The sequence below is a fragment of the Cervus elaphus genome, chromosome 33, assembly GCF_910594005.1.
Source record: "Cervus elaphus chromosome 33, mCerEla1.1, whole genome shotgun sequence".
Taxonomy (NCBI): Eukaryota; Metazoa; Chordata; class Mammalia; order Artiodactyla; family Cervidae; genus Cervus; species Cervus elaphus.
The window spans coordinates 66,413,156-66,439,987 of NC_057847.1; the positions used below are offsets into that span (position 1 = coordinate 66,413,156).

General features: G+C 37.5%; 1 protein-coding gene across 1 annotated transcript in view; it reads right to left on the minus strand.

Moving 5' to 3' along the window:
* The window catches only part of SLC35F5 (solute carrier family 35 member F5), a 38,608-nt gene extending 20,615 nt beyond the window's left edge, over window positions 1–17,993 (minus strand). The window contains exons 1-9 of the mRNA XM_043894423.1: window positions 17,727–17,993; window positions 16,776–16,866; window positions 16,477–16,618; window positions 13,399–13,542; window positions 11,142–11,204; window positions 8,345–8,426; window positions 6,605–6,795; window positions 1,385–1,466; window positions 546–633 (exon numbers count right to left, since the gene is read on the minus strand). Coding sequence (XP_043750358.1) covers window positions 546–633; window positions 1,385–1,466; window positions 6,605–6,795; window positions 8,345–8,426; window positions 11,142–11,204; window positions 13,399–13,542; window positions 16,477–16,618; window positions 16,776–16,866; window positions 17,727–17,766 — 923 coding nt within the window. The 5' untranslated portion in view covers window positions 17,767–17,993. The remainder of the gene's footprint in view (window positions 1–545; window positions 634–1,384; window positions 1,467–6,604; window positions 6,796–8,344; window positions 8,427–11,141; window positions 11,205–13,398; window positions 13,543–16,476; window positions 16,619–16,775; window positions 16,867–17,726) is intronic.
* Window positions 17,994–26,832: the final 8,839 nt, after the last annotated feature.

Sequence of the window (26,832 nt, forward strand, 5' to 3'; positions counted from 1 at the left end):
ACAAATAAATACAAAGTCAAATAAAAAGAAAATATTTAAATTAGTTACTAATGGTACTTATGTACTTTATCACAAAAAGTAAAACAAAATTGCCAGATGGTTTATACAGAAAATAACTAAAAGATTAAGGCTGAGACAATCAGAGAAGACTGCATGTTAGATTTCTATAAATGGGAGAAGTAAAAACTAAAAACTAAACAAAAAGGGAAGCTTGCTTTAGGAAAAGGAAACAGAAACTTGGGAGGTTATGAGGGTGAATAACATGCAGTTAAACGTGAATGTCAGTACAATACTTAATTAAGTTCATAGTCTCATGAATGGGAACCAAAGCCCCTTTAAGATCCTCCCTTCAGTTATACGCCCTAGGAAGGTTTTGAAAACTAAACCTAGCCAAGGATGTGATGCAGAGCTGATGTTCATTTAAAACCTTCTTTTATCTTCATCTTTCTCTGGCTATATATTATAATATAAACCCTCCTCTATCACTACCAGAAATGCTTTAAACACTGCATTTTTAAGAACTAGCTATTATATTATATTCTTACCTTAAGATTACAGCTAAAAGTTTAGAAAGAGTGAATCTATCGCCACTGTTACTTGGAAACATTGCAGCAAGGATTAAGGTAAAAAGTCCTGTGGAAAGAAAAAGATTTTTAAAAAGATACATTCGCTTAAATAAATACTGTCAAAATTATTTATTACCAACTTGATTGCTTAAATAAGTAAATTACTTATTACCTAACTTTTAAATCTTGTCATTTTTAAATGACTAAGAATACAACTACAGTTACCTAGGCTGAAAAAAGACCATACATGGAAACAGTCTCCAAATTAAACTGTTTATCTCACCAATACAGATCAAGTACAGTCCTATTTATTTTAAAACTACTAAGAGAGTTAGACTCAGCATTCAGAGTAACATTCTGACCTCATCATAATCAAGCATGTGTGCTAAAGTTACTTTTACAGCTCAAAAATCCTTTTTTTATCTTCTAGACCTGGAAGGTGATTCAATTTTAAAAATAAAACACCTTTCATAGGGCAAATTATAGATCTGAAATAAGCAACCACATTTAGCCAAAGGGTCAAAAAAAATATCCTTAGAAAGAATATGTGAAAGGAAAGATAGCTACAATACAAAGGGTCAGCCTGTAAAACTTCATATACAATGTATTTTTGTTGCATAGAAAATACTGTAAAGTATTAGAAGGAATATAAACAGTACAAGGTTATGGTACTAAACTTAAAGATTAAGTAGTAGTTATAATACATTAATATATGTTAAAAAGAATGAAATAATTCATAACAAGATAAAAATATTTATATGTACACATATATATCAGAAATAGGCCTTGAGTTATAATACAGATAAGAAATTTCTTACCAGAAGTTGAGGACAAAATATTAACTATAGCAACTTGTGTGTCTGAAAGTGCTTCTTGATATGACAAATTTGCCAAAAACCACTGAAGAAACAGAAAATAATGAAACCTAATAAATTACTTATTTGTATTTGTCATTATAATTTATAGTCCCCTCCTTCTTTTCTCCCACTAAATACTATTATAAGAAGTTTCAATTTTGTTTTGCATTGAAAAATCACAGGCCTAAAAAGAAGACAAACACTTATATCAGACCAAAAATCTTTGCTATCCAATTTTCCTTAAGAAATGAACAAATTGGTTAAAAATCAGCACTTTTCAGGCTTCTTTAAATATTAGGATAAATTGAATATCAAATCAACACTGAAATTTGATTTATCTAAGCACTGATAGTATTAAATTTATCTAAATCAAATTTAAGAGAAATCGATTGAACAGGTGATGCTTAAGGGAATGGAACTAGCCAGACTGACACAGACAAAAGGCTGTATTCACTTTGGAAATTTTAGAATGTCCAAGAATACTGTGAATTTACTGGCTAACTGTAATTGTTTCTCTGATTCTCAGTTTTGAGACATAATACCAATGTCTCACACACAGCACAGACCCACACAGCACAGACCATAATACCAAGTCTCGTAACTTTGGATATAATAAAGGAGGTTTTACAGTTACAGGGATTTTTTCTCCTTCTTTCTTCCCTTTTGCACATCAAGGCTAGAGTATCCTTATATTCCCAATGCTGGGCCCATTTTGATTTAAAGAATAAGAAATAAGGCCTCTTTTGATGAAGCCTGATGTTTGTGTGTATGTGCATATAAAGTTATTTTCACTGCCATCAGATATTCTAATGCAATTTACAACAACTTATCCATTTTCTGTTGATGGACATTTTTTGACTATACCAAACAATGCTACCAAGAACATTTTAGCATATGCCTCCTGGGACACATGTGCATGAGTGTCCCTAATGTAGCATACATTAAGAAGCAGACTGCTGGTCTAAGTAAATTAACTGCTTGTCTACCTGTTTTCTGTTGCTTAAACAGATGGACTGGATAATCATGTTCTGCTGGACAATGACTTGTCTCTGTTAAGGAGGGACATCTCCTGATCTCTTTCAGAACTTTTAGTTAAGTGAATGGTATGATTATCAGCATTTATATTTCAAAGAAGCAGTATAGACACATGATCTTAGCGCACTGCTAAGAGGCAGCAGATGGTTGAGAGCCTTGAAGTCTCCATTCAGTCTACACTGTACTCAAAGCTAAAGCCAGACTGAAAGCACAGCAAAGACTCTGATTCCATCTGCAGTCTTCTGACATCCTAATTTCACTTGACTATCTAAATAAGAAAATGAGGTTAGCAACTGGTATGATGGGCAATATCAAATATATGTGGAAAAAAGGGGCCACAATTGCTTGCAGTTGATGCACTAAACAAGAAGCAGAAGATTCTGCCCTTTAGTTATCTTTTTGAGATTTTCTGCAAGAATAGGTAATGCTTATCAGGTGATAATTAGCTTTCTTGACCTACTTTCCTCACCACTTTAATACTTAAATACTGTGCTCATTTTCCAAACAATCTCACTGCTCTCTGCTAATGCAAGATAAAGAAATAAAATCAGACCATTTAGATGGTAGAAACTCAAAGATTCTAACTACTCATTAGCTATGAACTCTTTCCAGAAAAACCTTCCCACTCTCCAGTTCTCCCCAAACTCCATTCTCTGGCTCTCAAACTCAAGGCAGCCTCATCACAAAGAAAGACCATCTCAATTACCCTCCAGTAAAAATTATTGTTACAATGTTTCTCTTCATTATTTCAGAGTTGAGGATAACCACTTACTAATACTTGAGCTATCACAAATAATTTATATAATACCTCATTATTTCATGAATGGCAATTAATTTTAAAACTAACGTAAAAGCCTGTGAGACCTAAATTATATTTTACAGAAAAAAAGCTGTAACACCATAAGCCCTAATGAGACAAAAGAATTAAAGGAGGGTTGGCAAATACAGTAATCATTAACTCCTTTTGAACTGCAATGTCCAATACACTAGCCAGTAGCCAATGTCACTATTAAGCAAATGAAACGTGGCTAGCTTCAATTGAAATGTTTAGAAATTGAAATAAAAACAGAAATTGAAATGAAATAGAAAAAGAAATATTTAAAAATTTAAATGTTTAGAAGATTTTAGTACAAAAAAAAGAATGCAAACTATCTCATCAATCATCTTTATATCAATAGTATGTTGAAGTGTTTTATATACAGTGGATTAAATAAAAATATAGCATTAAAATTAACTTTCCTTATGTGGTGTGGATGGACCTAGAGTCTGTCACACAGAGTGAAGTAACTCACAAAGAGAAAACCAAATATCATATATTGACGAATAATACGGAATCTAGAAACACAGTACCAATGAACCTACGTGCAGGGTGGAAACAGACGCAGACTTGGAGCGGACCTGTGGATGCAGCAGGAGGGAGGGTGGGGCGAACTGGAGGTTAGGACTGACGTACATACCCTAGCATGTGTAAAATAGACAGCTAGCGGGAAGCCGCCACACAGCACAGGGATCTCAGCTCAGTGCTCTGGATGACCCAGAGGAGCGGGGTGCAGCGGATGGGAGGGAGGCTCGAGAGAGAGGGGTATGTATGTACATATAGCTGGCTCACTCTGCACAGCAGAAGCTAACACAACGCTGTAAAGTAATTATACTCCAGTAAAAGAAAAACAAAGAATTAATTAAGGCCCATAAAGTGTTTCAAAGGCCAAGGATGAAAGACATCATACTAAGTACAAAGCCTCATTATGGGCCCCAGAGTTGATGGAATACAAAAACTCATTTATGGTTGGCAAAATTCTAAAACATCTAAAGTTTCAAAAAATTCTCAAATAAGGATACAAGAAAAAAAATAACTTTCTCTTTTTTTAACGTGGCTACTAGAAAATTTAAAAATACATATATGACCTATATTTGAGGCTCACATTATATTTCTACTGAATAGCACTGCTCTAGACCTCAACTAGGTTATCACTCTATTGAGTCAGGTTTCTAAAAAGTTGAATTCCTGGACTATATTACTCTGACTTCCTACAGAAATGCCTTTACTAAAGATTAACATAGTTCCCTGCTCTTATATTAATAATTTACTTAAGGTTGATTTTTCAAAAAAGACTATTAAAAGTGGAAGCAATCCAAGTGTACATCAATGGATGAACAGATAAACAAAATGTGGTATATACAAGAATGGACTTTATATAGCCTTAAAAAGAAAAATATTCTGACACATGCTACAAAGATTAACCTTATTAAATTATAAAGTGAAATATAAAGCCAGTCACAAGAGGGAAAATGTTGTATAATTCTATTTAAATGAGGTACTCAGAGCAGTCAAGCTCATAGAGACAAAAAATAAAATGATAGCTGTCAGCAGCTGAGGGAGGTGGGAAAGGGAAGTTATCATTTAATGGGTATAGAGTTTCAGTTTTGCAAGATGAAAAAAGTTCTCCTGACAGGCACTGGAGATGTTTGCAAAACAGTGTGAATGTACTTAATGCCACTGGGCTGTATACTTAAAAATCATTAAAATAGTAAGCTTTGTGATATGTATATTTTACTTCAATCTTTCTAAAAGGTTGAAATCTTTCTAAATAACTGTAAATCTGTGCATATCTACCTGTAAATCTGCTATACAGAACAATGTCTTACTGCCTATGAAATTTATTCTCTCAGTTTTGAGTTGGGAAAACTTAACTTTATCAATAAAGAGAAATACTTCTTTTTAATAGACAACAAGCTATGTAAATCAGAAAGGTTTCCTTCTTCCCTTTCTGTCAAACTGCCTAGAGATAAACTGCGTGCTTCCTCTCAGTGGAAGTTTCTGACACAATCAACCCATTCCACAGTCGGTTTGCCCCCTATACAGACATTATCTGTTTAATCTGGTTCTCATCTCCCTCCTCCTTTTAAACTTTTACTATACAGATTCTTTGCATTTCACCTCATGTCTCCTTTAAAAGTTAAGAGATAAAATTAATTAATTTTAGTCTTGCCTTACACATTTAAAACAAGGTAACAGAAATCATAATAGCATAATCTAAATATATGAGCCTTTAAGTTAACCTTATTACATGTGTAGTTACCATATTACAACTCCCAAAGATTATTTGATTTGCATTCCTGAATATATTAATCAAGGTATCACTAAAACAGAGGTTATTCAGGCAGAGGATGATGAAAAATTGGCTATGCAGTATATATGAAGTAAAACTGTAATGTAAAAAAAAAAATCTAATAATCAGGCTAATAATATTGACATTAGCACTGCATCACTACCTAGTGTTTTTAAATGCTCAGTATACATTTAAATCCTAAAGGTTCATACAAAACAACCTTGGAATAGGTTGAGCATTAAAATTCATTTTTAAACTGTAAATCAGAGTTTTTACTAACTCAGACAAGTTGTCTAATCCAAGATTAGCCTAAAATAATATTTTATTTGCTAAATGAATTTTTATGTGAAACATTAAGCATATTTTTGGTTTCTATACCAAAATAATTGAGAAGCTATATATAATAAAATATTCTGAAAAAATGTTTACTATGAATACTTGTAAAATTTTGACCACATTTATATGGCTTCCCAGGTGGCACTAGTGGTAAAGAACCCGCCTGTCAAAGCAGCAGACATAAGAGATCCGGGTTTGATCCCTGGGTTGGGAAGATCCCCTAGAAAAGGAAATGGCAACCCACTCCAGTATTCTTGCCTGGAGAATCCCATGGACAGAGGAGCCTGGTGGGCTACAGTCCTTAAGTTCGCAAAGAATCAGACCCAACTGAAGCGACAGCACACATATGAATTTAAAGTAAAACTACAAAAGCAATTATTTGAAGAAATCAATGCAGTCAATGCAAACTCATATGGATATTTACTAGCATTTGTATTAACATATATCATAGTATAAAATAACTATTCATTATTCAAATTCTAAATATATATGAGTAGTTGCAATGTACAGTATTTATTAAATTCTTTCACATATGACTAGTATTTATTAACTTTAATACTCTAATTTCCCTCTGATGACAGATAACAAAGTTTAGTTATCATTAAGCAACCTAAATTGTCTTACACTTCCATAGTATATTGTTGGTGTGTATACTGTCTTAAAATTCAAATTCCAAACATATAATAAAGAGAAGACTTACCACAAAACAAAAAAAAAAGCTTATTTTTGCTACTTGAGTTGCTGTAAGTTTCCCCACAGTTTTGAGTAAGGATTCTTGTTCTTTCACAGTAGGATATGACATGCGAGACAACTTAGCTTCCAATGCATGGCTTGATGGAAGTTGTCGAATCTCCATAATATTACTAAATCTTACACGAGACTTTTTGGGAACTTAAAAGGAAAAGTATAGTACAAAATCATTAAACATTTCCCTCACACCCAACAAAAGTCACAAGTTTTAATATAATGATAAATGCATATAATTTAATAAATCTATGATCACATTTGAACAGCCCAAAAAAACCAGTTACATTATTATATGGGACAGCTCTGCTTATTCAAAAGAGTTTGCAGGAAAAATGTTTCCATTTATAAACCATTTTGAAGATTTTAAAATGAGACCAATATTCAAATAAAGTTTCAAGTGTATACACACACAACTGCCTGATTCAGGATATAGTATGAATATTATTTTAGCATTTATGTTGTTCAGTCACAAAGTCATGTCCAACTCTTTGCAAGCCCATGGCCTGCAGCATGCCAGGCCTCCCTGTCCCTCACCATCTCCCAGAGTTTGCTCAAGTTCCTGTCCAGTGAATCGCTGATGCCATCCAACTATCTCATCCTTTGTGGCCCTCTTCTCCTTCTGCCTTCAACCTTTCCCAGCATCAAGGTCTTTTCCAATGAGTTGGTTCTTCGCATCAGGTGGCCAAAGTACTGGAGTTTCAGCTTCAGCATCAGTCCTTCCAATGAATACTCAGGACTGATTCCCTTTAGGATTAACTGGTTTGATCTCCTTGCAGTCCAAAGTATTCTCAAGAGTCTTCTCCAACACCACAGTTCAAAAGCTTCAATTCTTTCACACTCAGCTTTCTTTTTGGTCCAACTCTCACATCCAGACATGACTACTAGAAAAAACATAGCTTTGACTAGGACCTTTGACTCTGACTAGGACCTAGTAATGATTTTAGAGCTCAAGAAGAGGAAATCTGTCACTGCTTCCATCTTCTCCCCTTCTATTTGCCATGAAGTGATGGGACAAGATGCCATGATCTTAACTTTTTTAATACTGAGTTTTAAACCAGCTTTTTCACTCTCCTCTTTTACCCTCATCAAGAAGCTCTTTAGTTCCTCTTCGCTTTCTGACATTAGAGTGGTGTCATCTGCGTATCAGAGGTTATTATTTCTCCTGGCAATCTTGATTTCAGCTTGTAACTCATCCAGCCCAGCATTTATAGTAAAACCTTATTTGGATTTTTCCTCATAGATATTCAATTTATGAGAATTATTTTCCTAGTCAAGCATGCAGAACATTCTTCTACAATTCCACTACTTGGAAGAGAATATCATGGATAAGTTCTGCATCTTACACTGAAGCTGGCTTTCCTTATCACGTTCACAACTGGCAAAACTCCCATAATTCACTATCAACGTCTTTGATGGCCTTGTTGGAGAAGATATTGTTCATTAAAAAAAAAAAATCTATGTTTATAATAACACCATAGAGATTTCTGGTATTTTGAAAGCTATTTCCACTGAATTAATGAAAATTTCCAGTCAAACTACCAGACAACTACAGGTTGAGCCAATACCACATGGAACAGAAGACCTGCCAGGTGATCTCAGGCAACCCACAGAACCACTAAGTTTTGGAATGGCTTGAATGAAAAGCTAAAATTTTCATTCATTTCTAAGTCATGAAATTCTAAGTTTTGCTTACTTTTTTCAGTATCAATGTTTGTGTTCTCAGGTTTTTCACTTGGAAGATCATGAAATTTCACAGGAACATATAGAGGTTCACTCTGGAATACAGCAAAAACAGAAACAAATATAAACAGCAAGTATAACATACACTGGCTAAATTTAAGTGAATGGTCTATAGATACAGACACCACCCAAAACAGAGCCTTTTACCACTATGCTTATACAGCATAATTTTCCCAAAATGCATTTTCAAGACTTAAAAAAGAAACTCAAATGATCCACTCAGGTACAAAGACAGAAAGAACAAGTTAAAGTTTAGAAATGTGATTGGACAGCACTGGCACATTACGATATTTAACACATAAATGTCATAAAAACAGACCTCTCTCAGCTAATAGATTATCTCCCTTCCTTTTCATTCATTCGTTAAAGATACACATATTGAGCTCCTATTGTGTTAGGTGCTGTTCTAGGTCCTGGGGATATAACAGTGAATAGAAACAAAATCTCTGTTCTCAATGATCAGTCAGTCTAATGGGGAAGGCAGACAATGAACAGATAATCACATGTATAATATGTATACAAATTTGCCAAATTGCTTCCCCTTACTACTTGAGTCACCTAACACCAAAAACTCCTAAAAATCTTAACTAGATTAATAGATAGAAAAATAGCTTCCTCTTATCAGTTCTTACTTATCATGTCCAGAGCAGGTAAACTTGTATTTCTCATCAGTCCTCACAACTTTATAAGGCGGAATTTTAAAGGAACTTTTCTAGAAGTTGAAATATAAAATAATTGAGTGGTACACAACAGAATTAAATTCAGGTCTGTCTAACCATACTCTAAAGATCTACATTTTTCAGTTCCGTTCAGTCGCTCAGTCATGTCCGACTCTTTGTGACCCCATGAACCACAGCATGCCAGGCCTCCCTGTCCATCACCAACTCCCGGAGCCTGCTCAAACCCATGTCTATTGAGTCGGTGATGCCATCCAACCATCTCATCCTCTGTCATCCCCTTCTCCTCCTGCCCTCAATCTTTCCCAGCATCAGGGTCTTTTCAAATGAGTCAGCTCTTTGCATCAGGTGGCCAAAGTATTGGAGTCTCAGCTTCAACATCAGTCCTTCCAATGCACACCCAGGACTGATCTCCTTTAGGATGGACTGGTTGGATCTCCTTGCAGTCCAAAGGACTCTCAAGAGTCTTCTCCAACACCACAGTTCAAAAGCATCAATTCTTCAGTGCTCAGCTTTCTTTCTACATTTTTAAGTGGTTCTAAATGCCTCAACTGTTTTTGCAAATGTTTCTCAGATGATCTGTATTCAAGGTACAATTCTCCAAACACACTGTTTCTTAAATAAACATAAAATATTTTTTATTTTTATTTAACTCCTGATACAGACTCTGTCAATTAAAAATATTCAGTAAATGAAGAGATAACAGGATTTGGAAATAGAGTCTCTTTGTTGCATTACAGCATTTGGCCTAGAACAATTTGACATGTCTATCTTACTCATAACAGCAAAAATTAGCAAAAGAGTAGGGCTTCCCAGGTGGCACAGTGGTAAAGAATTCATTTGCAATATTGCAATGCAAGAGACGCAAGAGATGGGGTTTGATTCATACATCAGGAAGATCAATCCACCCCAGTACTCTTGTCTGGAAAATCCCATGGACAGAGGAGCCTGGAGGGCTACAGTCCCTGGGGTCCCAAGAGTCAGACACGACTGAGCCCAGCACAGCAGGAGTAGAAGAGTAGGCTGCCATTTCAACTCTGTCTTCTACACTGACAGAGACAACTGATAATAGTCTCGTGTTTTCTCTCCCTAGTTTTCTTTTTGCTGTTGTTATTTTGTGATTTGTTTTTGTTTTGTTTTTTCCTGCGCTGTGCAGCTTTGTAATATCTTAGTTCCCTGATCATGGATCAAACACATACCCTCGGTAGTAAAAGCAGAGGGTCCCAACCATTCGACCATCAGGGAATTCCCAATTATTAGTCTTGTTGGCACTAAAGATCCCAGAGAGAAAAGAAATGACACTTTCTCTAAGTTTAACAAACCCTACAATGCATCAAGTAACCTATCTTGCAAGCAACCATAGTTCTAAGAGCCAGATGAACTAAAAAACAGTACTGTCAATAAGGTCACCAAGCTAGTGCTTCATAAATTGGTATTAAATTTTAGAGTAACTTTAAAATCTTTCCCAAATAGAATACCACACTTGGAATGATACATTTTAAATAGATACCTTAGTAATTATCTAAGAAGAGTATTTTTGCATACTGTCTCCAACAAGATTATAAATGCTTAAATAGAGTGACTATGTTAATTCCTTTGTAAGCTTCTTTATTATCTGTCTCTCTCCCTTCCTCAAACACACACTGGAACATAAGCTGTATTTCAAGAGTCTAGAAGAAGTGTTTAACATATTAAGCGCTCTTAAAAATTTGTGAAATGAATATACAATCTGCTTATAGAGTCTGTTTCAAGTAAATGCATTTGCTTCTAAGTGATAAAATACAACAAACATGATGTGACAAAGCTGGTAAGAAACAAGGGACTTCCTTTTCTCTTTTCACTCCTTAACTAATTTCCTCTTCCCTTCTCCCCTTAGAGGTGGCTGAATTGCTTGCTTCTAGGCCCCAGGTATCTCAAAGGAAAGAAAGTACCAAATTACAACTCTTGTGGAGAGCACCTAACATGGAGATATAACTATCTTAACATAGCTGTGGTGCTATCACAGTTATTTCGGTCATTCCCGCCATGGTCAACTCCACCCAGTCTCTCCCTGACGAGAAAAGAAACACTTACCAAAGAACTATTCATAGTTGTATCTGTTGTGCAAGCAGCAAAGTACCCTTCAGCATCTGCAAACTACAAATTATGAGACATAAAATTCAATTAAACTCATGTTACAAAGTAGAACTGATATGAGTCACAGCTCAAATCAGTAAGGGTCAATGTAGAAAAATGGACAAGATATGGACAACTCACAGAATTCTACTATGCAACAAATACATGAAAAAAGTAACCAAAAACATGCAAATTAAACAAGATACCACTGCCTACCTATCCTACTGGCAAATCATCAGGGTTTTGCTAACAGTTCAATCTTATACACTGCTAACAGACATGAATCAAGTGAAACTACTATAGATGCTAATTTAGTGAAAGGAATCAAAAGCTATAAAATGACACTAGTGTTTTGCCTAGCAATTATGCTTTTAGGAATCCAGCCTAAGTAAATAACTACATATGAATACAAAGGCATTCCTATTTATTTACAACAAAAGAGAAAGTGACAACACTCTAAAAATTGTTAGTTAAATAAAATACGAAACAATGATAACAAATGCTTATTTATTAGTCTGGAAAAGTATTCATGATATAGTAAATGAAAAATCAAGTCAGGTTAGAAAGCAATATATATAGACCAAACCTATTTCTGCTATAAATCTTTTTTAATATATACATATAAATAGATATCTACGGATAGTATCAAATATTTATAGTGGTCTTAGAATGGTAAGAGTACGAATAGATTATTCTTATTCTTCCTGTTAACATAATTTGTCTCCAATAATGAACTTTATTACTACTGCAATTAAAAAATACTTAACACTGAAAAATGTTACAGCAATGTTAAGTTTCATAAAAAGTTGTTTGTGATATACTATCAAGCACAAAAAGCAAGATGCAACAGTACAATTTCATTTTTATAAAAAGTGAAATAAAAACACACACATGTAAAACAATGGCAGTATATATGCCAAAATACTGTCAGTGATTATTCCTTGAATGGTAGAATTTATTATTTTCTTTGTTTTGTTCCTTTATATCTTTAAAATTTTCAACAACGTACATGTATTGATACACATGTAACATATTCCTACATGTAATACTACAATGAACATGCATTTCTATAATGTATACATCTTAATTTTTACAAAGTAAGGAATATACACATTCATAATTTTGGTAAGTTTTTGTAAACAGGAGTATAATTTCTAGTCTTTACCTCAAAAATTACTGAAAAGCCTGATAAAAATAAAAAAAGTTCATTTCTCAAACATGCATTCATTAGGTAAGACAAGGAATAATATTGTTTTAATTCACAAAAAGTAGTACACATAAAAGAAAAGGATTAATGGAAATAGAAAATAAAACAATGGTTACCAGGAGCTGGGGGAAGGAAAGAGTGGGCATTCAAGCAGAGTTTCTGCTTGGGATGACAAAAAAGTTCTGGAGATGGATAGTGGTAATGGTTACACAGCAAAATAAATGTACTTAATTCCACTGAACTACACATTTTAAAATGGTTAAAACAGTAAATTTTATGTTATATATATTTGAGTACAATAAAAAATAGGGTAAAAGAAAAAAATGATTAAAATGGTAAATTTGATGTTATGTATATGTTGCCACAATTCTAAAAAGAAGGAGAGGGATAGAGAATCTAAAAAAAACAAGAAAAGATTGTAAGAGATAGTTTTATATTCTTCATTATCAAAAATTCAGTTTCCACTACAAGGGAGATATATCACTATATAAACTGCCATTTTTTCCAACACTTAAAAACAAGCATGTTATGTCACATTAATGAAAGAATATGATTTGATTAGCCAAACATCTGAAAAATGCCCTGAAATATGTTATTTTCATTTTAACATACAAACTTTGAATTATTTTTCTTCTATAATCAACTAATTAGATGATATTCATCTAGTCTGCAAATGACCAAAACTCTAGATACTCTTCTTATCCCTTCTCTTTCATTATTTTCTCCATATTAATTGATTTGGGCTAGTTAAACAGTATTTAACAACTCAGAGGATATCATGAGGTAAGGGAAAGAAACTGATTATGTACCTTTGATCTCTCACAAAATATTCTGACACCATGCTAATTAGAAAAAATTTTAAGGTATGGACAAAAGTAGGTTTTTCTTATATCATGCTATTTTCACTCATTTAACTGAACAACTTAAAATCTGACATCTTTCAAGAAACTAGTACTTTGAAAAATTGAAAAAGTCCTCTCCAACAAACACTGGAAATTTAAAACTTACAAAAGTAGCATGCTTTCCTCGAAATCCTCTTGTACACTGTTGTCTCCATGGCTTCCAAACTATAAAGCCCAAAAGGTACAGAACAAACATAGACGTTTTTGCAAAGGTGCTGAAGAATGGTTTGTTGTACTGAGTAAAAACATACTGTGGAGGAAAACAGTTACACAAACTATGAGACAAACCTTATTACTCATTGCCAATAAAATAAGATTATTACATGATTTTTAACTCTAAATGTTTGTTTGGAAAGATCAAAAGAGATTACAAAAATACTTTGAATTCATTTCTGAATACTGTCTTTTTCTTACACGCAAAGCATAATATTTTTAAACAACTTGCAATAAAAAGTTTTCAGTTTACACTGAAAACCTACTATGCAACAGTATCTATACTAGGGGCTAAGGCAAAATAAGACAGGCTTTCCTGAGAGGAGATATAAAAATACAGATTTTATATAGATAGATAGATATAGATAAGAAAAATACACAGTGTAATATGCTAATACCATGACAGCGGGGTTCAGGGTACCACGGGAGTACCAAAGAAAGACCATTTTGAAGGTTATAGAAGTTTTCCAAAAGAAGCTATTCTTGATCCATATCTGAAAGGCTAAATAATAGCCCAAACAGAGGAAATAGCACAAAGAAAGCCAATGAGAAAATATGGGCTAATAAGAAAACTGCATGAAGTTTAAAGTTATTAGGAAGTTATTAAAAAAAAAAAACCCTGCAATTATCATTTTTGTTTGATTTTTTTAAAGTATAGTTGATTTACAATGCTGTGTTAGTTTCAGATGTACAGCAAAGTGATTCAGTTTTGTGTGTATGTGTGTGTATATATATATATAAAAATATTCTTTTTCAAATTCTTTCCATTATAAGTTATTACATGGTATTGAATATAGTTCCCTGCGCTATATACGATATCCTTGTAATCATCATTTAAATTGAAAGAACTCATAATTTTTATTTAAAAAAAAAAATCCTAGTTATGTGCATTGAAAGCCCTAGAAAAAAATAACCCAGAAGAAATGAGCACCTCAAGAATCCAGATGATAATCTGTGCCATTTTGAAAACAAAAAAACCACTGATCCTTGAAGAAAGGGTCAAATCCAAGTATGGGGCAGGAATGTATGAGATAAGTCTAGGACATTTTGTGTCAGAAGGCAAACAGGATGGGGTCCTACTGAAAGGACACTAGAGACAATTTAAAGGTGCTCCCACTGGCCAAAGATAGGGCAGTTTAAGCATCAAAGAGATAATAAGCACAATTCTATTTCTTTTTTAAATTTAAATTTATTTTTAATTGGAGGATAATTGCTTTACAATATTGTAATGGTTTCTGCCACATATCAACACGAATCAGCCATAGATATGTATGTATGTCGCCACCCCCTTGAACCTCCCTCCCACCTCTCACCCCATCCCATCCATTAAGTTGTCACAGAGCAGTGGATTTGAGCTCCCTGTGTCATATAGCAAATACAGCAAATTTCCATTGGCTATCTAATTTTACATATAGTAATTAATAACCACAAATGTTTAAAACACATCAAACATACAAAAATCCATAAATGTATAATGATATACAAAAAATGCTCAATGATTATTTCTGGAAGTTGCTAGGTGACATTAGTTTAAAATGAATAGGAATAAAGATTTATCCAAACTTTCCTATATGAACCATGTTTCAGGATAACAAAATAGTAGTTGCAGAAAAGTTCTCCTTAAAGAATTCCAACTAATAAATGCAGAAGAAATGACCCTTAGAAAAATCAACATTTTATAACCTCTAGTTAAATACTCTATCTGGACAATAATCATATGGATATTCAACAACTACGTAAAGACTGATGAGGAACTTACAGCGCTCAAATTGGCATCATCCAAAGTAAGACTTATAGCCATTACCAGCCTAATGTTGTGATGTCAAAGGAAGTAACCAGGACAATAGATAAAAACCAAACTATTTAAAACTAAAATAAAATTTTAAAGATAAGCTTATTTCCCTATCAACATTAAAGAGAGTTCTTTGTAGTTAAACTACAGAATGCTAATCTTAGAAAAAAAAAAGGTTGTAGAAGAGTGAAAAATCAATGGCCTAATGTATTCCAGAGTCTAATTCCAAAAAGGCTAAAAATTTATTCATCAGATACAATGTCAATGTCAACTATTTACTTAGCTACCACTTGGGATGACCAGCAGTATCACACTGCTTCCTTTGACATTTAAGTTCATTTTATAAATGCTACTCTTCCTTTTGCCTTAAGATAGCAACATGTAAGTTGAAACACAATAATTTCTGAAAATAAATTTTTGCAGGGATCATTAACCAAAGTAAATAAAGTACCTATACAAGTCGAAAGAAAAACTAGCTTGTGAACTCAAAATATCACATTACTACCAATAGGTCATCAATAAAAACAAAATAAAATTTAATTACAGGCAATCACTCTATACATATACTTCACAAGAATGTTTAAAGCAGCAAACATATAAATGTCCATGAACTCATGTATGTGTACAATAGTGGCCATACATGAAAACTCGGATCACATTCGCTCATTTGTCCAAACGTATTTTCACTTTCTACTAAATGGTGACTCCTGGATGGTTGTTCCACTAGAAAATACTATTTATAAAAAAAGAAATAAATTTAGGGGGAAAGAAAACACATAAAACCCACAAATATTAAGAAAATAGGCATGTATCTCATTTTCTAAATAACCTCCTTTTAAGGATTTAAGAAAACTGAAACAATAAAAACAGTATCCGTTCAGCTTCAACTTGAATTGATACTGCTGCTGCTGCTGCTGCTGCTGCTAAGTCGCTTCAGTCGTGTCTGACTCTGTGCGACCCCATAGACAGCAGGCCACCAGGCTCCTCCATCCCTGGGATTCTCCAGGCAAGAATAATGGAGTGGGTTGCCATTTCCTTCTCCAATGCATGCTAGTTCGTTATAAAAGAAAATTTAACAATATTCAAAATATCACTTAAGTGGGCATGAGAGACAGTAATGGCTAGAGATATAATGATATTTCAATAACACAGCATCATTCCTAGATAAAGCTTACATACCGAAGTAAGTTCTGAGGATGCAACCCATATCACATCAACAAGTAGGAGAATAACAATCCCAAGAGCCATTCGCTTCCGCTGAGTGAAACCACTGCTCTGGGAATTCATTCGGTTCATGATAAACACACACACCATTTGCAGTCTGTTTTTAGAAAAATACAGATCACATTAGAAAGGATCTTTAAAAAAATAACCAGGTAAAAATGAGAATATAAGTACCACAGAAGTATGATATGTGTTAAGCTAATGTTCAAAGTCATACAGTTTTTGTTTTGGGTTTTTTTAAGTGTTGAATTTACCTTATTTTAAAGGCCTTTCTGAGATCTTGAAGAGCAATGCCTGAAAACTTAGCAGATCTGAGTCTAAACGGAGGTGAAGAACTCAGCGCACCTAAAAATCACCACAGAATAATGCTTGTGAAAACATCGACCACTCAAAATAAGACTCATAAGCTCTTTTTCACTCTTCACCTTTAAAATGAAAGCAAATGAAAGAATATCAAAGTATGTGAAATATAACTGACATTTTTCTCTACACTTTTATGTTATCCACTATACATTTCAAATTATACTCAGAGAACACGGTACAAAAAAAAAAAAGCAAAATTCAACAAATAACATATTTAAGAATACTTAACTAGTGAAGAACAGCTTCATAATAGTTTCATAAAGACAACTGGATTCGCCGCTCTTGCTACTCTCTCCAGAGGTACCCAACCCTGGGACAGTGTCTACACACGCGCCTGTTTCTAAGTGTCGTCTTCGTCCCTGATCTTGAGTGGACTTGGCAGATTTGAGAGGAAGTTATTTGTTTTGAGTATTGAGGGCACGTTTCCAAGCACCTCACATGGTCAAGAGAAGGATCCTCCACGCTTCCCCCACCCACCCCTGTCACTGTGTCTACTATTTCGATCTGAAATAGTCATTCACGAGGTGGGTGGGGAAACAGCTGTTCAAGGGAATCTTCCTTCTTCCAAGGAGGGAAAAAAAAAAAAGTTAAGGCAGTGACGTCTCCCCAGAGAAGGAGATTAAAGCCGTGAGGCGGCGACGCCGGGCAGCTTCCTCAACTACCAGAGTCTACACTGGGCTCGCGCGCCCCTGTCAGCCTCCCCCTCAATAGGTCCCCAGACACTGGCCGTTTCGGTCAGAGCACCTCGGCCGCTACCAGAGGCTGAAGAGTGGGGCCGTTCGGGGCCCTCGGTCCCCGGCTTCGGTTCTGAGTAATTTCGCGGCCCTCCTGTGCCTACTTACCTGGCCTTCCTGCCCCGGGATGGTGTCGTGGCGGCACCATGAGCGGACCCGGCCCGGACCCGCCGCCGCCCAGGGCCACGGCCGCGGCCTCGGACTCACAGAGCTTTCGTGCCGCCTGTCATTGCGCTGCGCGGAGGCCCAGCCCCTGAAGCCGCGGTGCCCCTCGGCCGACGCCAGTCGGCTCCACTCGGTTCGGGAGGGCTGGGGGCGGGCGAAGGTAAGGAACCGAGCAGGCAGCGATGGCCGCGGAGGCCCGGAGCTGGACCCTGGCCCCGGCCCCGCCCCCGGCCCCGGCCCCGCCCCCGGCCGGCCAGCCTGCCAGCCCGGCCTGCGGCCCCGCCCCCTCTCCCTGGCCCAAGGGCGGTGGCGCACGGGTTTCGTCACGATTGCGCGACAGCAGGCCACGTGAGGGTGTACCTCTAGGGTGGTTTGTCTATTGACAGGCGCTGAGCACAGAGCCAGGAGACGCCGCTGGGACGGCAGAGAGGAGCTGGGAAGAAGGGAAGCAGGGCGCGGTGGAATGAGAAGAGGGAAGAAGGCGTGGGTGGTTGAAGTGGAGCGAAGGACGAGGGGGGTGACTGAGCCTCCAGATGGCCCCGCACCTAGACAAGAGCTAACAACGGCATTTGTTACAAAATTCTGTCAGAACCGAGAACCAGTCCTAATGAGATGGATGAAACTGGAGCCCCTTATACAGAGTGAAGTAAGCCAGAAAGATAAAGAACATTACAGCATACTAACACATATATATGGAATTTAGAAAGATGGTAACGATAACCCTATATGCAAAACAGAAAAAGAGACACAGAAATACAGAACAGACTTTTGAACTCTGTGGGAGAAGGTGAGGGTGGGATGTTTCAAAAGAACAGCATGTATACTATCTATGGTGAAACAGATCACCAGCCCAGGTGGGATGCATGAGACAAGTGCTCGGGCCTGGCACACTGGGAAGACCCAGAGGAATCGGGTGGAGAGGGAGATGGGAGGGGGGATCGGGATGGGGAATAAGTGTAACTCTATGGCTGATTCATATCAATGTATGACAAAACCCACTGAAATGTTGTGAAGTAATTAGCCTCCAACTAATAAAAAAATTAAAAAAAAAAAATTCGGTCAGGAAACTCTCAAGAGTTCTTTCTCGAGAAGAGGACGGAAGAGCAGAATGGCTTGAGAGAACTTTTGCTTTCTGGAGAGCAGAATGGGCTGGGAGAACTTTTGCTTTCTGGAAACTCTTGTATGTAAAATAGATCCCAGCTTCGGGAATTAGAAATTCTGTCAGTAAGGGCAAACTTTTCACCTCCCTGGCCCTCAGATTACTGAAAAGTGGGCATAATAATAGTACTTGCCTCGTCTATTAATTTGTATATATGCTAGGATTACTTGAGCATACAAATGTGAAGCGTTTAGATAATTCATGCAGGTAGAACACAAATGTTAATAATTATTAAATTGTACAGATTTTTAAAATTAGCTTTTGAATATCCCATAAGAAAAAGCCTTGACCAGCGTCCTGATATGTATTTAGAAAACGAAAATGAGACTAAGAGTTTCTTCACTGGAGTTGTCTACCACCAGCGCATTTGTAACATCTTTATGAGGTGGTGTGAAGAAATTAAGTTTTTTTCTTCTGTAATCACAATGTAGTGCATTTCTTATCTTCTGAATTTCTCCTGTTTTATTGAGATTGAATATATTGAATTTGTTCAATTAACTAGTAAAGCAATACCATTGAACATTTTTTGTGTTGACCCAGTCAATTTCTAATAAACCATCAGCATTAAGCTCCTCTAATAAATATTCAGAAAGGTATCATGCAGAATAGAAAAATCTTAACCATTTAAATTACTTAGGGGAAATTTGTTTGCAGACGTTGATCAAATTATTCCAGTAGATGCTTTATTCTTGTTTCTTTAGAGTGGCAGGCCCATAGTAGACTGAAGAAAAATAGTGGCATTATGAATACCTTCCATGATCTAAGAATCAGGGAAATTAGGTTGTACTTCTTAATCTGACCATACTTTATTCTGTGATCTTAAGGACTATTATTCTCTCTACCTCAATTCTTCATTAGAAATAATGCTGATACTGTTACCTATTTCTTAAATAAATAATGCAAATGTAAGTACTTTGTAAATGTATATAAATCACCATTGTTACCACTTATTTCCAGAGCATCTGCTAAAGGACAGTGCCTCTAGTCCTGGGTTAATCTTCCATTAACGTGTTTTCCCAGCACACTCTGAGGAAAATTCCACTGGACTGCTGAGTCAACAGACCCTGGTGTGATTTCTGTGCTGTGGCATCCTGAACTCAGGCATTTCTTTCTCATGTCCCCACATATCTTGTCCAAGGCCAAGCCCTTAGTAACTTTGAAGTCTTAGAAAGCTGATTTCTGGTATAATTTTAACTCTTATTTCTGTGTGATTAATTCTTAGAAGCAAGAACTTTACATTTCCCTCCCTATAGAATCCCCACTGTCTACATTTTCAAATATAAATTCCACAAGAACAAGAATTTTTGCCTTTATCCTCCACTATACCCTCAGCATCTAGACTGGGGCCTAACACAGAAGTGTGGTCAATGTCTTGAATAAACTGGAACATCTCGCTGTCTCTTGACATTTTGAAGCCTATTTTCTTCCTCATATCTTCATTTCTGTTGGTACCACTATTTTTGTAGTCTCACAATCTTAAAAGATTGATTTTTCATTTTTATTAATTTCCTTTTTACTCTTCAAAGTTGATCACTCTTTAAGTTCTTCTGAAATCTCTCAGTAGTAGACCCTTAAGCTTCATGTTATTAAGTCCGATATATTAAAAAAAGTTACCTGAAATATAGAGAATATAATTTCCCCAGTAATTACATGTGTCACAACATGAATATGAAGGTCATGTGTGAGTGTATGGGGCAGTCCGTAGTTAACTCCTGTATACCAGTATGAAAGATTACATTTTAAATTCAAGCCTTAGTAAAATTACAAATGGCTTTGTCATGAGTCTTTGGAGCTTCCAGTTAATAGTTGAAACCACTTATAATAGTTCTGTGAATTCCAAGTGTGGAAATAAAGAACACTCAAATGAGAACAAGCAGAAGACATTTATTCAGAGCTTGCTATAGCAAGGCAGTCAGCCCTCATCCCTTGCATTTGGCCGAGATTCAAAGACAGGGAAGTGTAAAAGCTTTCCAGTAGAAACAGGGAAAGGCTTCAGGTATACCCTGATGGTTGGCATGGGGAAACAAGGAAAGCTAACCAGAAACAAGGCATCCTTTGTGGTTGGAGGGATGCATATTTGCCTTTCTCTGGTTCTAAGTTGGAAACCAGACAAAAACTTTGGAAGCTGGCAGTTATTCATCAAGTGCTGACCAACAGTCTATTCTTGTCGCTTATATTTTATCATATTCTCTACTAGAATGCTGGGCACGGAAGCTCAGTAAATAATTGATTGATTTGTATCTAACACATGGTCTAACGGATTGGCGTTCACAATTTTGTTTTCGTTACTGTACAGAAGAGACTGCTTTTGAATTTGAATCACTGCATTTTACAGGGTAAGTCAGAACCTTGGGAGGTTCTGAGATTTAGATCTAAGGTCCTAAGGGTTTATTGTGTACAATCAAGTCCTACATTTTAAAGAGTCTACAGGCAGTTTGGAGGAGCAAAATATCAACAGACAATTGAATAAACATTCTAAACACCCATAAAATAGGCATCTTAAGACAATGCTTGATTAATGGCCACTCATTGCCATGCCCTTGAGGGTATGGACCAGAGTTCTGCAGGCATGATCTCTTCAGGTAAATACAAAGAAAGCTTTAGAAAACAGGTGGATCTGAACTTCATTTTAAAATGGGTAGAATTTTGATGGGGATGGGATAGAGTAATGATTTTTTTTCTAATAAAAGAATATGAGTGTAGGGGAGGAAAGTTCTTTTTTCCTTTTACCCTCCTGGTTTTCCAGCTGGAGTCCTATAAAATTAGACTGAGAAAAACCATGTGAACAAGGGGAAAACAGCAGTTTATTAACACTTACAGGGCAAATCATTGGGGAGGAATCTAAATGAAGAGTAACTCAAATTGGTGGTTAGAAGGTGGGCTAATGTAGCATCTTTAACAAAACAAGAGTAATTTGTAGAGATGTGGCAAAGGAAAAGAGTTTCAGACTTTCAGGAGTGACAAACCATGGGAAGGTAAATATTGATATGTGGGACTGCTAACAGAATAAGGTTGGTTTGTGCAGCTCCATCTTGGCTTTCTGTCATCTTCATGGCTGTAAAACTTCCCAAGGAGGGCTTCCCCCATTCAATCCCTGGTCTGGGAAGATCCCACGTGCTGTGGAGCAGCTAAGCCTATGTGCCACGACTGCTGAGCTCGCACGCTAGAGCCCATGAGCCACAACTACTGAAGCCTGCACGCCTGGAGCCTGTGCGCCAGAACAGGAGAAACCCCCACAACGAGAAGCCCGTGTACCACAACTAGAGAGTAGCCCCACTCGCTGCAAGTAGAGAAAGCCCTCTCGAGCAGCATCGAGACCCACCACAGCGCAAAAATTAATTTTTTTAAAAAGCTTACCAAAGAGAGGGAATGTATGTGTGGCAGTCCTTTTCAGAAGTTTCTGCTTTTAGTCAGGAACTTAGTCCGCATCTATTGATTCTCATTTGCCTCCAACTTAAAATATTCCTTATGCCAAAGTGACATATTCTCATCCTCAACATGAGCAAGAGAAAAAGACATATCCAGAAGCAACTTATAAAATACTTGGCAGGGAACTTGCCTGGTGGGCCAGTGGCTAAGACTGCATTCACAATGCAGTGAGCCAGTGAAGCTGCTCAGTCGTGTCTGATTCTTTGCAACCCCATGGACTGTTGTGTACCAGGCTCCTCCCTCCATGGAATTTTCCAGGCAAGAGTACTGGAGTGGGTTGCCATTTCCTTCTCCAGGGGATCTTCTTGACCCAGGGATCAAACCCAGGTCTCCCGCATTACAGGCAGATGCTTTACCGTCTGAGTCACCAGGGAAGCCCTTAAAATATTCCTTATGTCAAAATGACACATTCTGGTCCTCAACATGAGCAAGAGAAAAAGACGTGTCCAGAGGCAACTTATAAAACACTTGGCTGGGAACTTGCCTGGTGGGCCAGTGGTCAAGGCTGCACTCACAATGCAGGGGGCCCCAGTTTGATCCCCGGTAAGGGACAGATGACACCACCCTTATGGCAGAAAGTGAGGAGGAACTAAAAAGCCTCTTGATGAAAGTGAAAGAGGAGAGTGAAAAAGTTGGCTTAAAGCTCAACATTCAGAAAACTCAGATCATGGCATCTGGTCCCATCACTTCATGGCAGATAGATGGGGAAACAGTGGAAACAGTGTCAGACTTTATTTTTGGGGGGCTCCAAAATCACTGCAAATGGTGATTGCAGCTATGAAATTAAAAGACGCTTACTCCTTGGAAGGAAAGTTATGACCAACATAGATAGCATATTAAAAAGCAGAGACATTATTTTGCCAACAAAGGTCCGTCTAGTCAAGGCTATGGTTTTTTCAGTGGTCATGTATGGATGTGAGAGCTGGACTGTGAAGAAAGCTGAGCACCGAAGAATTGATGCTTTTGAACTGTGGTGTTGGAGAAGACTCTTGAGAGTCCCTTGGACTGCAAGGAGATCCAACCAGTCCATCCTAAAAGAGATCAGTCCTGGGTGTTCGTTGGAAGGACTGATGCTGAAGCTGAAACTCCAATGCTGTGGCCACCTCATGCGAAGAGTTGACTCATTGGAAAAGACCCTGATGCTGGGAGGGATTGGGGGCAGGAGGAGAAGGGGATGACAGAGGATGAGATGGCTGGATGGCATCACCGACTCGATGGACATGAGTTTGAGTAAACTTCGGGAGTTGGTGATGGACGGGGAGGCCTGGCGTGCTGCGATTCATGGAGTCGCAAAGAGTCGGACACGACTGAGTGACTGAACTGAACTGAACGGAACTGAAGGGAACTAGATCCCATATGCCACAACTGTAAGTTCACATGTTGCAACTAAGGACCTCACATGCCACAATTAAGACCTGGCACAGCCAAATAAAAACTAAAACACTTGGCAGAACACAGCATGTATATAGAGCAATAGGTGGCCAAAGCAATAGGAATTAAAATTCCATCAAGGTTGCAGATATCATGGTAAGGTTCTACTAGCTGCAGAAACTAATTCAGGGAGTTTGGACTTTGAGAAACTAAGAGCTTTTAAATAGAGCACTACATAAGACATCACGCTCAAGGAAACCATGTTATAGACAAAACTGATTATCAAAGTAAGGCAGGTATTTGCTAAGCTAAAAAATACTGAATCTAAAAAAAAAAAAAAAATACTGAATCTAAACATATATGTCTAGTATCCTCTTAGCACTCTGCACCATGCCAGACACCAGATTGATGCTGATGCTCTTTTTGAAAATGGTCTCACTTGAGTATGACTTCATTTTATATCTTACTGTTGAAGGCATACTTGGTAAGGAATTAGGTAAGGAAATAAGGGCCCCATCTGATTGGTGCTGAGGAATTTAATGGGGCACTGTGCATGCTCACCCTGTGCTTTCAGCCAGCTGATCAACGTCCAGCCAGCTGATCATCGTCCTGCCGGCTGAGTGGCCCGTGGCAGCAGGTCGTTATTGTGTTTGTTAGTCACTCAGTCATGCCTGACTCTTTGTGACCCCATGGACTGTAGGCCACCAGCCTCCTCAGTCCATGGAGTTCCAAGAATACTGGAGTGGGTAGCCATTCCCTTCTGTAGGGGATCTTCCCAACTCAGGGTTTGAACCTGAGTCTCCTGCTCTGCAGGCATATTCTTTACCATCTGAGCCACCAGGGAAGCCTCACCAGCAGGTTAGAGCATGGTAATGAGGAGCTCGTTGACAGCCGCATCCACTTCCCAACATGATCCTGACCTCCTCAGCTTCTCTCTTCTTCTCCCATCTTGGTCTTATGCTCTGATCATGATACTCGATATCAACAACTTGATACCTGATACCACTTCCCCAGTACGACCTTGGGTCTTTTCTTTCTTATCATTTCACCAACACCTGCACTCCCATCTGCTGCCAGGCCATAAGCAAACAACGCAGCCTGTGCTTCACAGTACCTGGAACACTTCCACCGCCCATGTGGCCCTGGAATAAGCCCAGGTTGCCTCAATGTCCAAATGAGAAAATTTATAAAAAGCAATCTGAGGCTGTGATATATGTAATAGGCTTTTAGATGTGACTCTTTGTGTTGTCTCCTGCTTTGAGCAGAGGCCCCAAAGCACAGAATAAAAATAAGGAGCAAAGACAGTCATGTTCTAAGGTGAGGTATTAGACTGCAAAGGAGGTGTCCTAACCCAGTTTTACTGTCAGCACACCACGTGTATCCACTCTGTATATGTAGACTATGAATCCATGAGAAGGATCTAAAGATGGAAAAGCATGCATTTGTTTCAAGCGGGTTGCCACATGATCTGAATATTCCCATCAGCATCCCTGTATAGATTTGGGAGATGTGTTTCTCCCCATTTCAAGATAAGTGAGGGAGGAGGCAGGCACTTTAAGAGGGTATTCCACAGTCTTGGCACACGTTCTCTTAATTTAAGGGACACAAAGCATGGTACCCAAGTCCAGGGGTAAGAGGATGTAACTAGGGCATATAGGAGCCTTGCTGCTCAGTCTGCAGGACAAGGAAAGAGGATTCTGATGGGAATGGCCTGTATTTCCAGGCACAAAACTTAAGATGAACTTCTCCTGGGCCAAAAGTGGACCACATAGGAAGGAGGCATACTGGGTTTCTTTCTTTTTCTTCTCTTTTTCTTTCAGTTTTATTGGCATAAAATTGACATATGGCACTGTATAAGTTTAAACATAATGATTTGACTTACATACATCATAAAATTATTACCACAATAAGTTTCATGAACATCCGTTGTCTCACATAGATAGATAGAATATTAAAGAAACAGAAAACAGTTTCTGCCTTGTGATGAGGACTAAGGATTTGCTCTCAACAACTTTCATATATAACATTCAGCAGTGTTAATTATATTTATCCTGGTGTTACATTACATCCCTAGCACTTATTTACCTTATATTTTTTTAATATTATCAACAAAAGGAAATGAGTTTTCATTGCATACTGGGCTTCTTAAGAGTGACTCTACCAACTAGGACTGCCTAGAGAGATGAGGTCTGTAACAGAGAACTACTTGGGGGGTGGAGGGAATTATAAGTGGTCAAGTAAATGAAACAGGACTGTGCCAATGGAACTACAGGAAAATATTTCCCAGCAGAAGCATTCCATGAGGTCAAGATCTGCATTTGGAATATACCATGCCAGTGGTGTTCCAGTAGAGATTTACCACCTGATCTCCAGGAAAAGTCCAGATTTGTAGCATTTCTGCCTTCCATGGTGTGATTGCTTGGCTCCTGTCGCCTGTCACAGCCAACTTATGTGGGAAAGATGCATGGTAGGACACCTTTATAAAGTGTTTCCACCATGCAGATACAGTAGATATAAATAAACTCAAGACAAGAACAGAGATGAAGTGTGTGCTCAGTTGCTCAGTCATGTCCAGCTCTCTGCAACCACATGAACTGTAGCCTGCCAGGCTCCTCTGTTCATGGCATTGTCCAGGCAAGAATACTGGAGTGGGTTGCCAAGTCGTCCTCCAGGGGATCTTCCTGACCTAGGGATTGAACCTGCATCTTCGGCATTGCAGACTGTTTATCACTAAGCCACTGGGGAAGCCCCAGACATAATAGAAAAAAATGTAATCAAGTAATTAGGAACTATTGCATATTATCCCTGATTTTAAAAAAATTATTTAACCTTAAGTATATATATATAAATGGAGTAGGAAATGGCAGTACACTCCAAAATTCTTGACTGGAAAATCCCATGGACAGAGGAGCCTGACGGGCTATAGTCCATGGGGTCACGAAGAGCTGGACATGACTGAACGACTAAGCACATTATATATAGTTTTTTTTAAGTCTTTCATTTTATTTATTTTTGGCTGTGCTGAGTCTTCGATGCTGAACACAGGCTTTCTCTAGTTGCAGCAAGCAGGGATTACTCTCTAATTGTTGT